This window comes from Oryctolagus cuniculus, chromosome 15 (genome assembly GCF_964237555.1).
Source record: "Oryctolagus cuniculus chromosome 15, mOryCun1.1, whole genome shotgun sequence".
Classification (NCBI taxonomy): domain Eukaryota; kingdom Metazoa; phylum Chordata; class Mammalia; order Lagomorpha; family Leporidae; genus Oryctolagus; species Oryctolagus cuniculus.
Window position 1 is genome coordinate 76,408,683 of NC_091446.1, and position 15,175 is coordinate 76,423,857.

At 48.3% G+C, this 15,175-nt stretch overlaps 1 protein-coding gene across 1 annotated transcript in view; it reads left to right on the forward strand.

Moving 5' to 3' along the window:
- LOC100350278 (glutamate receptor ionotropic, delta-1) overlaps positions 1-15,175 on the forward strand; it is a 328,379-nt gene that overhangs the window by 41,280 nt on the left and 271,924 nt on the right. Inside the window, exon 2 of the mRNA XM_070057980.1 lies at positions 5,797-5,967. Within this exon, the coding sequence (XP_069914081.1) occupies positions 5,848-5,967 (120 nt within the window). The 5' untranslated portion in view covers positions 5,797-5,847. The remainder of the gene's footprint in view (positions 1-5,796; positions 5,968-15,175) is intronic.

The window sequence follows — 15,175 nt, forward strand, 5'->3', positions numbered from 1 at the left end:
CATAAGGAAGAGCAGAGGAAGGTGTGACTACACAAAGGAGCAAATGGTGATGCAACTTGAAGGCAGAGGTTGGAGTGATGCCCACTGCCAGGGACTACAGCAGCCAGCAGATGTTGGAAGAGGTAGGGAATGGTTCAGGAACTGCGTCTTTCCCAACACCCTAACTGCAGTCCAGCAAGACTGACTTTGGACTTCTGACCTGCAGAAATGTAACAGAATAAAACTGTTATCCTAAGCCTCTAACTTTGTGATAATTTTTTATTACAACCGTAGGAAACTAGAACACTGGACAACAGTAGGAGCCTGAAGACTGTGTCCTGCTACTTTCCATGTGCTAAAGAGAGCATAGTACTCAACTTATAATTGTGGCTTTTGAGAATAAGACTAAATCAAGACATTCTCTGGAAACAAAACCATGTTTGTCATCAACAGACCTCTGGGAGAAGGACAGTGGCCCCAGATGCAAGGTTTGAGTTCCAGAAAAAAAAAAAATCTGACCAATACATTGACAAATATTGGTTGAATTGATAAAATTAACTAAACAATGGAAATAATGCATAATAGGAGGCCAAAGGAAATAAAGTGCTATGTGCTATGTGCTGTGGGTGCATCAATAGTTGGGATGATGGTGATTGGGAGAAAACATTGCAGAAGAGTGAACACATTGATTAACTTGAAACTTTGTTGCTTATTGTGTAATATAATACTCATTGCCTCTAGAATAAGGTCTGGAATATCTTTGGAGGCAGTATTCAGCCATCACACCAGATATTAAGATATCTAGGATAATCAGTGAAAGGAAAACCTAGAGAATGTAGCTTCTGAAGGAGGGTAAAAGTTAAAATGGGAAAAATTCATTCCAAGGGGAAAATGAAAAAGGAAGAAGGAAAAAACAGCAAAATATGTAATGTAAATAATGTGGTAAAGATCCAGTTAATTATGTAAATTATTATAATCAATAGAAATAGATTGCTATTTCTTCTAAAGCATCAAATATAGATATAAAATTATTTAGTATATTTTGTTTTTAGCAGTCCCAATTTGGAGAAAGACTGACAGCAAAGAGATGGGGAAAATGGAAAGAAATTAATCAAAATAAAGTTGGTATAATATCAGACATAATAGACTAGAAATGGATTACTACATGGATTACTAGAAATTGAGAGATTACCTGCAGAATGATAAAAGGTTCATTTGGGCAAGGAGCTAATTCTAAGATTGTGTGCAATTAATTTTAAAAACCCTCGAGATATATAAAGAAAATATAGGCAAAATACAAGGAGAAATAGACATAGTCCTTCTGTAATTGACCTAAAAATAGAGCACAGACACCCTCCCGTGACACGAATGCACCTGACGTTGTCCTGCAAAGGAACTGCAAAGCAAGCCTCTCTATGAAGAGTGAGCCAAGTGAGAAGGTCTCTAGGCCATTTCTGCCACCCATTCCAGTGCCTGGAGATGGTGGCAAAGACTTAGTATTTGGAATAAAAAGAAAAATCCCACAAATCAGTATGCAAGAGACCCAACCCAATGGAAATGAACTACAAACGTAAGTTCAGTAAAGGAAATATAAATGATGCATAAATATATGAAAGATATTCAACTCTGTGAAAAATTAGAGAAGCAAAGAAGTAAAACCTAACAAATGTTCCAGTTCATACTCATCAGACTGGCAGATTTTAGGAAGTCATCAGTTGTAGGCAGGGAGACAGAAGATCAGAAATGTCTACCATGCAAGTTGGCCTAATTTCTTTGCAAATTTGGCATTATTTATAATTGGGCATCTGTACATTCTCTTTTCAAAGAATCCTAATTCTAGATGTACACTCTAGAAAAGTTCTTATGAAAGAACACCATGACACATATACAAGAAAGAAACTTTGCAGTAGCAATCAAACAAAGCATCCAAATGGTGATCAAATCAATTGTGGCACTGGTCATCTAATACAAAGTTGTGGTGTACAACTTTGCAAATCAATAAGCTAGAGCTGCACCCAACACTATGCATAAATCATAAAAACTTGGTGTTAAATCAGTGTTTTCAGCATTGTTGAGTCTTGGGATTATCTGGGGAGTTTAAGAACAGTCTCTGCTTGGTGAAATGGAACAGGACTTGATCTCTAATTTTCTCAAGTTCCCCAAGAGATTCTGATACACACAGTTTGAGGACCACTATGTTAAGACACAATTGTAGTAGGAATGCATCGAGCTTAGCATACACAAAACATGCAAGACTAAGCAATATGCTATTTGTGTTACATGCATAAATCATAGCATGACAGATCACTTCTGGTGAGTAGGGAGTAAACATTGGACAGGGAGACTTCCAACCTAGATGTGGGTAACATTTTATTTCTTAGTTTGACAAAAGGCGCATCAAAATCACTTTATTCTTCATATCTAATGTTTGTAACATTTGTGCATGAGATATATTTCACAATATGAACTTAAAAAGTAACGAAGTAAGAAAGGTTCCTAAGTTGGAGCTTGCACACTCCAGTGACATGTGGTCTGAGGTATTTGTTTTTTCCTTCTGTCCATCAAGAGCACTACCTGGAAGAAATGTTCAGTTGGGACAAAGGGAAAGTTCATTCTTCAAACAGATGTTTAAATTGTCTGCTTATTATTACAGTTGTCTGTTCCCATAGGAAGGTCCAGACACTGGGGTCTCTCATGGGTGGTCTGGAGGCTGACCTGGAGTAAATCTGCCAAGTGGTTTCTGACAGCAGAGTGCAGGGAGTGAGCACCTGCCTGTACACACATCTTTGTGCTATTGAAGAGACCCAGGAGGGCCAACAGGACAGGAGCAGGGCCTGGCATGCCACTGCTAAAACTGATTATCCAGGTTCAGAATTAGGGCAAGGAGAAGAGGGGTCCCTTTTTGTTACCCCCAAGGATTCGGGAAAGTTGCTTCTGTGAACTCTTAGACACCGATGGCAGATGCCGCTGCATTGGACACAAGGATCGTGCCAGGAGTGTGGGTAGGTGGGTGGGAGTGCATCGGCAGGCAGTGTACGTGCTCTGACCCAGAGTGGCCGGATGAGTCCCAGGCCAGGAAGACAGGAAGGTCTACAAGGTTGCAGCAGAGCCTCCCTGTGAGGAGGGCATATGGCAGCTAATGGGCTGGCAGAGGGCTGTGCCAAGTCCTCACGGAGTCCTGGGCAGACAGAATGGAAAAGGAGCAGTCTGCAGACGGGGGCTGCTGGGGGCAGGCCCCGAGTGCCCTCAGTGCTGTGGCTGCCCTTGGCTCACTCAGCCGCTCCCCGCAGGTGTTGCTGCAGGCTGCCAGGGAAGGGGATGGTCATGCTTAGAGAAAGGGACTGTGCGACACTTGTAGATCAGCTCTCTAATGGATTTCCTGGGAATCGGATTCCCAGGTATTTGGAGGTACACTGGGGAGGGCTCAGTGCTGCTGACACTCCTTCCAGGAAATTGAAGTGGGGGAGACCTAATAGAGGGACTTCTAGGACAATGACCTTGAACAGTGCCTCTGAAAGCAAGAGAAATTGAGGACGACAGGACGCCGCCGGAGCACACCCTTTCCTTTCCTTTCTGGCTCTCAGTCATTCGCTTTTGCATAATCCCAAAGAATCACAACCTCATGCTTTTTCTAGACAAAGTTTCCTCTTCCAATCCTTTGTCTTCCTTCTGCAAGGTAAAGCTAATCGGGTGGCTCATTGGGCTTTCCTGTACTCCTGCTCCCTCTTAGGTTAAGGTGTGATTGCTCTCATCCTACGTCCTGTGCTCCAAGTAGGACCTTGGTCACCAACCGGTGCCCACTGCAGTCTGGACCCATCCCAGCTGATGGTCCTGAGACGTGAACATTTTCCAGTTTCTTCGATTGCCCATGGGTTGCAATCCTGCAAGATCATCTGCATTAAACAGAACACTTTGAAGTGCAAACTTTCATGATGCCTACATCCAGAGTGTAATTGCACTTTAATTCTTTAGCGATCCCTGCAATTCAGTGCACCTGGGAACTATTGATCATGCTAAAAGGACACGGTTCTTGGATTTTTACGGTCTCCCAATTGCATCTATGGTTTTGACTGACTAGGCTTCACACACACATATCCGCTTCTGAAATACATTGTTTCCCTTCCTACCTCTGAAAGTGTTGTGTTCTTTAAATGATTTCAAAACCTTAATTTCTAACCTCATTAGCTCCATTTACACCATCATAAGGTCTCAAAGCTAGAATGGGTCATCTACAAGGAGAAAGATTTGAGACCTATTTTAAGACATAGTGATTTAGAGTTAAAATCTTGACTTGCAACCAACCACCGACTCAATCACTTGTAAGAGACAGTGAGCCTGAGCTTTCCTTAGCCTGATTAGCCCTCTCTCCCACTGCTGGAACTCTTGGCTTATGATTCGTTTCCATTTTTCATAGTGCCTATGTTGCACCAGCTCTCCTTCCTGCTCTCACCTCCTCCACTTTTGTTCCTTTCTAATCCTCTATCCAACAGCCAGAAGTTAAATGTAGATCTGATTGCAGCTCATTTGTGTCTGAAACCTTTCAAGAGCTTCTGATCACCCTCAGAGTGGGTCTTTAACTGACCCCCTGAAGCCTCATGTGCCCTCACACAGCTCCAGCCTCCTCTCTGACAGCTACTGCTTCCACATCCTCTCCAGAGGGCCAGCGACCCTGCCCTTACCCTGGGTGGCTTCTGTACCCCTGTCTCCTGTGGCTGCACCCACTCCTCCACTGCAGTGCCCTCCCTATATACACGTGTCCATGCAGTTTGCTGCCAAGTTCATCCCCAGCCTCTGGTGCAGTGTAGGTGATGATTCCTGGAAGGAGCTCCCTGTGCTAGTCCTGTGCTTGAGGCTGCTCATTGGAAATGGGATAATAACAGGATCTGCCTAATAGAATCCCCGAGGTGGTTGTGAGCACTAATGAGATATTGTGTTTTCCCTGTTAGCTCCTGCACCAGGTTCCTCTCCTACAATATCTCATACCCTGGGACACTCGGCATACTAGGGGACTTCAAAATGTTCACAGAAAATAGACTTAGAGGACACATTTATTTTGGTGCAGAAATTGTGGAATCTGTGTGTGTGTGTGTGGGGGGGGTTCTTCCAAAAGTTCATACAAATGCATTTTATGAAAAAAAACTATGCATGGATTTCAGAATTTTTTCTCCCTAAACAAACATATCCATTAATCTCCCTTTTCTACAAACGTTTGAAACCACCTCCTATGTCATCCCACAAAGACCAGGAAACCCGCAGGATGGGATTAGCACCAACTCCCGCCCAGCTTTATCCCTGGTGCTCAGAACAGAACAAGTGTCACAGGTGATGTGGGCCAGAGCCTGTGGAATAGAGGCCGAGTGCATGAACAGATATGTTTTCAGAATTTGAACGCAAATACTTGTATAACGTGAATGTCATTAGTAAAGAATTCCAGGAAACTCACTGCATTTTGAGCAGCTGTGTTGGTAAATCCCGGCTTTCCCTGTATGCATAAGATCGATGACTCCCAGTGAGAAATTTCTCCTCGGTGTGGGCTGATGCCTGCCGTGCTGTTTGGCAGCGTGGGTTTCTAAAAGCTTGACCCCGTGGAAACCTTGCTCATCTCTTGCTGGCCTTTAGGGAAAATGTTGAACCATCTCGTTGTATCTCAGTATTATCTGTGAACAAGCAACTAATGAGCTGTGTGGCCCCGGGCCCAGTCCTTTCACCTCCCTGGCCTGAGCTCTTGAGGATGTGTTAGCCTCCATGCTTCCTGGTAGACCTTCTGCAGGAACCGTGTGTGGGTTGCTGGTAAGCACGATCTGCTTTTCTTCCCAGGAAATCAGCGACCCCGAGATCCTGGATCTGGTCCACAGTGCCCTCGGCAGGATGACCGTGGTCCGGCAGATCTTCCCGTCCGCGAAGGACAACCAGAAGTGTATGAGGAACAATCACCGCATCTCCTCCCTGCTCTGCGACCCCCAAGAAGGCTACCTGCAGATGCTTCAGGTCAGTGTTCAGCCTCCAGGACCATGGACAGCCACAGAGGGGGACAAACTCTGAGCCGCACCCTTGGGTACCTGCAGAGTGCTGTTGCCCACCTACTTTGATTCCTACAACTGTGTCCCTTGCTGAAGAGGAAACCAGTTGCCCAGGCAGTGCCTCTGAGTGGCACTGACAGGCAGTTTTGCCTGTTGCCAGCAGGCAGGCCGTGTTAAGTCCCCAGGTGCCTGTGGTAGTTAACAGTGACGTGCTACTGCACAAGGAGATTTCAGTCTTAGGCTGCAGGTTTGTGGGGATGGCTTCATCTGGCTGGCCTGGGGCTGGAGTCTCCCTTTAGGAAGACATCATTTTAAGCCTGTTGAAGGCCTTTTTGGGTAAGAAGCCACTGGCACAGACACGGCTCTTGCAAAACATCTCAGAACTTCTCCAGCACTTTGGTTGCACATTGTATCCCCAGCTGAGTAAGGAGGGGCAAGGGTGCAGGGCCGTGACCCGCTCACTTTCCCTTCCCTTCCAAGGTGAGAGGCACAAAGTCATCCCTTCAGCCACGCCATGGTGTATTGCACTTTGCGTTAGGTGGTTGTGGGACCTTAGAATAGAATGAGGAGCTCCGTGCCTTTCCTACGGCATGGTTTTCTCTCCAGATGCTTGTGGGCGACAAGGAGACAGGACAGAGAGTGCCCCCACCCCAGCCCCCAGGCTGCCATAATGCACTTTGCCACTTGCTGTTGTGCACAAGAAAACTGTGGTTGATGCCCCGTGAGAACCACATGACAGGAGGTCTCTTCTCCCACTGGGGGTTGTGGAAATTGCCTGGAAGTCTGTGTGCCATCAGCTCGCCTCTCAGCACTGGAAGCCAGTCTTGCCTTCTTTACCCAGACAGGCACGAGCAGTGGGAAGCAGAGTTTCAGAATGGAGGCGACTGTGTCCACTGCTTGAGGGCTGGCCTCACCCAGAGACAACTGGACGTGGCTCTGTCAAGGGCTGTGTGTTGGAGAGGGGCTCTGCTGGAGTCTCAAGTGGGCCATGGACCTGCGTTGTGTGCCAAAGCCCAAAGCACTGAATCTGTTCTAGGCTCTTGTATTTGGGGGTAGAAGAGGAAATAATCCACAGAGTGAACATGAGATGTGTCATCTTTGTGGTTGGGAAACAGAAGACACGAATTCAGCTGGAGTGACCCCATTCTCCAAGTGCCCAAGGAGCTCATTAGATGTCTGGGGATTTTTTAAAGGTGTGTTTTATTTATTTAAATTGTATATTTTATTTATTTTAAAGTGTATTTTATTTATTTATTTGAGTTACAGAGATATAGCTTCCATCTGCTGGTTCACTCCCCAAATGGCCACAGTGGCCAAGGGCTGGGCCAGACCAAAGCCAGGAGCCAGGAGCTTCTTCCAGGTCTCGCACATGGTGCCAGAGGCCCAAGGACTTGGGCCATCTTCCACTGCTTTTACAGGTGCATTAGCAGGAACCTGGATCAGAAGTGGAGTGGTGTGGACGTGATCCAGTACCCATATGGGATGCCTACACTATAGGCAGCAGCTTTACCCACTACACCACAGTGCCAGCCCCTGGGGTTTTTTCTAATGTGGTGGGGGTTGACCAAGAGAGTAGTGTGAAAGCCTTTGTAGACCATGGACTTGAGAGCCCCGGGTAATTGGGTTAGAGTAGAGATCTCTCTCAAAGATTTATTTATTTATTTGAAAGGGGCAGGGGAGAGAGAGAGAGATCTTCCACCTGCTGGTTCATTTCCCACAGGGCCTCAATGGCCAGGGCTAGGCTAGGCCAAAGCCAGGAGGTTGGCACTCCCTCTGGGCCTCCCACATTGGGTGGTAGGGGTTCAAGTACTTTGTTCATCTTCTGCTGCTTTCCCAGGTGCATTAGCAGTTGGAGCTCGAACTGGAACTCCAATATGGGATGCCAGTGTTGCAAATGGCAGCTTAACCCACAGCACCACAATACAGCCCCATCAGAGTGAAAAGCTCTTCATGTGGTTTTACATTTATGGATGCTGCTGGCCTGTTCTGTCATCCTCCTTTCAGGTGTCTGGAAGAAGCAGTAAGGGCTACATAAACCTCTCTGTAGGTGTCACACTCACTCTCCACGTGGACTGAAGTAGAGTTAGATAGCAGGGTCCAGTGGCCTGTGCCTGATCCCATCCAGCACAGGACAAGGGCAATCTCTTCACAGGTTCAGACAGAGAGAGGTGTCCCCCTGTGGGGCTTGCACGCCCTAGGAGGGCTCCCCGGCTCTCCCACCTTGAAGGGCTCCAGTCGTGTGCACAAACGTGTCCTCCTTGCCTCTGCCCAGCCTCACATCTCCAGTTCATTTCTCCCACCCCTGCTTTGTCACACTGCACTCCGTCTACTTAACAAAGAATGGGATGCTTTCCACTGCCCAAAATGGGGTTGCACCTGCTCGGGTTGGGGAAAGAGCAGGTGCTTCTCGTCCAGGTCTGTGGCTGAGACTGTGCTGTGGACTAAAGGACCCGGGTGGGATTTTTGATGGCACATCCAACCTGCAGGATGCAAAGAGGCTGCCTGTTGGAGGCTGAGACAGGATGGCAGAGTGAGGGAGTCTGGCTGAGGACATCCACCCACCGGTTACTTAAGAGGATAAACAAAGGCACGGTTGAGCGGTACAGCTAGATACCACCAAATAAGGCAAACACAACATTGGACCTAGCAACCCTGGGACACACCCTACCTCTGTCTGTTCCTGCTGGGACCCAGGCCCTACCTGAGGAGCAAGGTTTAAGAGCAACACTGTAGAGATCTTGCAGAGATAGCATAGGCAACAGCAGCAGAGCAGGTGCCAGCTCACCTGGGTTCAGATCCCAGGAACTCTAGTTACTAACCAGTTCTTGAATTATTACTGGTACTTATTTGCCATTTGGTGCCCCAGTTTCCTCCGCTGTGAGTTGGGGATTAGAATATTTCCAACCCTCTAGAGTCCTAATGATAATTAACTGGGAGACTATAAGAAAAGACTCAGAACAGGGCTGGGCTATTAACAGCCTCACATCACTGTCACTGAGAGGGTAGGAGGTGGTGTTCAGGGTTTCCACAAAAAGGCTCAACCTTTTCATGGCCTCTGTTTCTCTTTCTGGTATGATATGGTCGATCTCTCTTCCTAAATGTAGTTTTTTCAAAATTATTTATTTAATTTGTCCCCTGCACCCACATGGGACACATAAATGAAGCTCCTAATCCTGGCTTCACTGTGGCCATTTGGGGAGTGAACCAGTGGATGGAAGTTCTCTCTCTCACCATGTTTCCACCCCTGTAACTCTAAATAAACCTTTAAACAACAACAACAACAAAAGAATGCAGGTCTTGGGGCCAGCACTGAGGTACAGCATGTTAAGTGACCACCTGCAACACTGGCATCCCCTGTGAGCACTGGTTTGAGTCTCAGCTGCTCCACTTCCAACTCAGCTCCTTGCTAACATCCTTGGGAAGGCAGTTGATGATGGCCCAAGTACATGGGCTCCTGCCATTCACCTTGGATGCCCAGATGGAATTCCAGGCTCCTGCCTTTAGCTTTGCCCAGCCCTGGCCATTGTGGCCATTTAGGGAGTGAACCAGCAGATGGACAATCTCTATTTCTCTCTCTCTCTCTCTCTCTCTCTCTCTCTCTCTCTCAATCTTTAACCCTACCTTTCAAATCAATAAATAAAACGTAAGGAAAAAAATAGAATAATTCTTGGCCAAATTAACAGTCCCTAGGAGCCTCTTTATATGTAAGCCAAACACTTTTTAAAAGAAATTTCTCTCCATTTGTTGCATTGTCTTCAGTGTAGGGAGTGCACTGGGAAAGAAATGTGGATTTATTTACTCATCCTGCCCAGCAGTGACTTGGGCAGCTTGTAGATTCGTCTCATTTACAAGCCATTCCCTTCAAGTCTCCTCTGGAAACTATTACAACTTCTTTCTTTCTTAATGACAGTGTAGAATGCAAACTAATTTCTACTAGCCTCTAGCTGTGAGATTTATCGAGAAGATTCTAACATGTTTAGAACAACCAACTCAAGGAAAAAAAAACATTTGTGTCATGGATTATTAACTTTGTCTTGATGAAATTAATGAAAATCCTGTTGGAAATGGAGCTCTCTAGTCCATCTTCAGCTCCTCTCCCGGATGGCTGCTCCTGGGATGATACTTCTCTGTGAGGACCATCAAGAACAGGGCACTTTTGGAAGCGCATTCGTCTCTTGCCTTGCTGCTGAGTTGACCTTGGAGACTCCATCTTCCCCTATTAGGCCTGTGGTCAGGGCTTGCTGTGTTCTGTAGCCAACCAAGCACTATTACAGCAAATCAATTTGGTCCCTGTTTAGCAGAGAGAAAGATACCTAAATAAGTAGCTTCTAGTAGCTCCAGAAGTCTGGCATTTGCCAACACGCAGTGCTGCTGTTTATTTTTCCATACCCAGCACTGTCTGATCTGGGCATTTCTCATTCTTGAATTTTTTTGACAAGTCCGTTTAGGGCTTGTCTGACTCAGTGAGTCATAAAAGTGATAACCGATCCCTGAGAACCCTGTGACTTTGCTATGATTTCACAGGCAGGGGCAGCTGCACTTGGAGAATCTGTTACTACTGTGTCTCTGGAACATGGCATTGCCCAGTGAGTTCCTCAGGGCTCCTGCTTGCACTGCTGCCCCACCAGCATTCAGATGTTCTCTCCCCGGGGGGATAACAGGCTAATGATGTAAGCCCTGTTGTCTGGTCACTGTGGAGCCCGATGATGCCTGGGTTAAGCTGTGTGGGTTAACGTGGTGGTGTTATTGTGGAATGCTCCCTGAGCATTTCACAGTTGTTGAATGGCTTGGCTGAATCACGCCTCCCTCAGGCGCACTCCATTAAAGCAGGCCCCATCTTCCCTGCCCTACACATCACGATTTCTTCCAGGCTTTCTGTATTCTTCCCAGACTGCAAGGTTTTCTGTCAACCTGTCAGCGGACGCCTTCCTGCTGCAGCTTCCTCGCTCACACAGAGCTACCTTGGATTTCATGTCACTCTCAATAGTTTCCTTAACCCCTAAGACCCATACAGGTGCTAGGAGAAAGGGAAGCTTTTGTCAGAGACACAATTGCACAGGTGGTCTCCTCGGGTGCACCTGCTCACCACGCTGGCTGCAAGGGGGCTGCCTGAGCCCAGAGAGCCTCTGCTCTGGGCAGATGCCCCTCTCCCCTCAGCAAACTCGCTGCTCAGATCTGGCCTTTGCAACCCCTTTGCCCTCTGCCACCACCTGCTCCCTCCCCAAGGCCTGGCCATGGTGCGCTCTCTCAGGACAGGTGGACCAGCAGCAGTTTGGCAGAGAACTCTTGCCTGGGGACGGATTCCTCAAGCTGTGGCATCTGGACATCAGCTTGTGCTCCCAGCTGGACCCTCTGTCAGCGGCTTGTTTGACTTTGGGGGCTGACCAGAGCTGGTCTGAGGGTCTGCTCAGAGGTCAGTCCCTGCCATTTGTCTCTTTGATGTCTCCCTGAAGAGGCCACTTTGCTTGATTAATGATGGAGGGAGGGGGAAATCAGGCTGTCCAGAAACCCAAAGGAAATGCGGCCTTTCTCAGTGAGACTGTTTCCCGCATCACCGGCTTCAGTGCAGGGGAAGACAATGGACTGATGCAAGGTGCAGCTGGTCCTGAGGCTTTGATGCTGGCCCGCACTTACTTCATCTTCCCAAGAATTGTCCTTACCTTGATACAGCAGGTACACAAGAATCCCTGGGCCCCACAGCATGGCATCTAGTGAGGCTTGCTGAGGTCTCAGACTTACCCTGGAGCCCACAAGCATGCTGGGAGTGTTGGGAGGCTGACAGTCTGGCTGCGCATCCATGCACCCTGCTGTACTGTGGAGACCTCTCCTTTGCCGTCTGGTGGGGACACGCAGAGGTCTCAGCCTGCTGATGTCCGGGTAGGCTTGGAAACTAATCACTGTCCCCAGGAGCTCTGCCCATTTTATGGGGGCTCATGTTTTTTATTTCTGGTCCTGATTCTGTTTCTGGGGACTCAGTGACTGACCAGAGCATCTGCCCTGTACCTGCCCAGATGGGAAATCCTATCAACAAAACCCCCATCCCCACGTGCACAGATCACCTGCTGTGCTCTGAAGGCTGTGTCCTCCCTAGGGTCATAAGCTGCAACCTAACTCTCAAGGTGATGGTACTGGGAGGTGGGACATTGGAGGGGTGATTCGGACATAAGATGGGAGCCCTCCTGGAGGGGCCAAAGGCCCACAGAGGGGCTGATGAGGCCACAGTCCTCCTCTTCCACTGCTTGGAGACCCAGCAAGAGGGAGCCATCCACGAGCCAGGAAGGAAAGGGGCTCTCATCAGACAGTGATCCTGCCTCTGTCTGGGTGCTCACCTTCTGCCTCCAGAACTATGAGGAGTAAACTCCTGTGGTTTATAAGTCACTAGGTCAGTGGTGTTTTGTTATAGTGGCCCAAGCTGAGTCGGCCTCTGTGTCTCAGAGCTGCCAGGAGCCCTGGTGGCAGGGGTAGGGGCGTGGTGGGGGTCCTAGCTGCACAGACTGTCTCTATGGACCAAGCCCTGCTGCTGAGCCTTGCTCCTGTGCCCCAGGGATCCCTGCCTCTCCACCTGGCTGGCTTCTTTCTCCATCTTCGTCTGCTCCCTCTGCATCTTGACTCTAAATTCTTATTTTCTCATATAGATCAATTTAACCATCTTTCTGGTAGCCTTTGCTCTTGCTGACACAAGGTGTTCTCCTAAATAAAATATAGTTATTGATATGGGATTTTTGGCTCAAACTCAAAAAACCCAACCTGGTTTCCTGTCACTGGTGCTTACGTCCGTGACTGGTCTCTGTCCAACAGCCAGCTGTGTCTCCTGGGTTTCCAAAGAGCTGCAAGCCCCCAACAAGTGCTCATGGCTTAGTTCTCTCCTCTGCCTCTCAGAAATGTATCCTCTGCTTCCTGTTTCCTGGCTGAGTCTCTGCCTTCTGTGTGAGGGAGTGACAGTGCGGCTGGACGCTCCCATCCCATGCTAAAACAGTGCTGGCTTCTGAGAGGAGCTGGACAGCTCCCACGGAGTGTGTGTGTGTGCGCATCCGGCTCCTCTGTTGCTCCCAAGTCAGCTTCTGTCTGCCATCGCTTGTCTTCTAGAAGGGATGTTGCTTTGCAAATACCTCCTCATCTCTTTACCTGGGTGTGTCCTCCTATGAACAGCTGTAGAACTAGTCATTCAACCTTGATGAATCCACAGCCACTTATTTAATCACTTCTTCATGCCAGTTCTTACGTGAAATCATTCACAAATGTTCTCTTAATTCTCACCAGCCCCTCAACATTAGGACTTTAAAAAAATAGTTATTTGTTTTTATTTATTTGAAAGTCAGACAGATACACAGAAACATACATACAGACATTTTCCATTTGTTGGTTCACTCTTCAAATTTGCATTACAGCCCAGTTTGGGCCAGGCTGAAGCCAGGAGCCTGGAGCTCAATCCAGGTGCTACCTCCTAGGGTACACATTAGCAGAAGGCTAGAGCAGAAGTGGAGTTGGGACTTGAACCCAGGACAGTGTGTGATGCAGGTCCCCAATGAAAATTAACTGCTTCACAAAATGCCTACCCCTGAAATTGGGACTTTTTAAAATACTTTATTTATTTGAGAGGTAGAGATACAGAGAGAGAGAAACAGGGAGAAAAGTCTTCCATCTGCTAGTTCACTCCCCAGATGGCCACAACAGCCAGAGCTGAGCTGATCCAAAGCCAGGAGCCAGGAGCTTCTTCTGGGTCTCCCACGTGGATTCAGGGGCCCAAGGACTTGGGCCATCTTGTACTGTCTTCTCAGACCATAGCAGAGAGCTGGATCGGAAGTGGAGCTGAGACACAGACAGTGCCCATATGAAATACTGGTGCCAAAGGTGGAGGCTTAGCCCACTATGCCACAGCATGGGCTCTGAAATTGGGACTTTGAAGTTCCATTTTGTAGCATGTTCTGATTAGGGAGAATGGCACATACAAAAGTCCAGAGGCCTGGTGGAGCAGGGGCAGAGTTCACTGTGCTTGAGCCAAGAGACGAGAGGCAAGAAATGCTGGGAAGCAAATCAAAGGAGCTGTGATCTGGCAGGAGGTGCATCTGAGAAAGGTGATTGTGCAGGGTGCAGAGGGAGGGTCTGAGGCTGGGAGCAAGGGAAGTGGCCGTTACCAATTCCCTAGGGAGAGAGGAGGATGCTGAACCATGCTATGGCAGTGGGAGGTGATCATTTAAAGAGATCACCAAGGACTTCCCCAGGACTGTAACCCCTGAGCCTGTACAGGGGACAGGTCCAGGTGACTATGTACAGAGTTATAGGTGCAGGGTGACGGCTGACCCTTGTTCTCACCATGTGCTGCCTGCCTTCCTCACCTACCCTGCACACCTGGGTGGTCTCATTGCAGAATCAACTATGCCAAGTAGCCCTTCGAGTGCAGTGGGTCGTGCAGCTCACTCTCAGGAGCCTGGATACATACACACTGCACCTGCCTCCATTGTTCCGTTCCGTGGAACGCCTCAGGGAGTGCTATCACCTTCCCATCAAAGGGCAGCCCCATGGCACCTGAGGGTGTGCAGCCCTGACAAACCCGGGACCAGTGACAGCTGTGGCTTTGTGCTGGGACTGGGAGGGGGCCAGGGACGCATGCCCAGGTGTCCAGGTGAGCAGACTGCACATAGAGTTGGGGATTAGTGCTTAGCATGGCTTCTTTGTCAGCCTTCTGATCCACAAGCTGCAGAATCCAGACATGACTCCTGCACACTTTGAAAGAGGGAGAAGATCTTGTTGCCAGATCTGAGTTCATCTTCCCAGTAACTCCACATTCTGTGTGCCTCACCCATGCGGACTTCCCCGATAAGCCCTCGGCTCACCCACTCTGAAGTCAGGGGCCGCTTAGGTCTGTTGTTTGCCCTTTGCATTCCTTTCTAGCTCTGCTCTCTCCAAAAATGACAACGTGTCATTTGCAATTCACAGGGGCAGTAAACCAGGGCTGCTGTCTGCGCCTTCCCAGGGCCCTGGTCACACTGTGTTTTGCTGTGATAAGTCTGAGAGTCTTCAATGGCTTGCTCAGGGTCACTAAACAAGTAGGCGCAGGAGATGTAACTCACCCATTCAGTGAACACTGACTCAGTGTGTGCTGTATCCATGCACTGGGGGTCCTCCAGGGAGCAAGGCTGGCAAAGCTCTTGGGCCACCCTCCTATGCTGCATGTA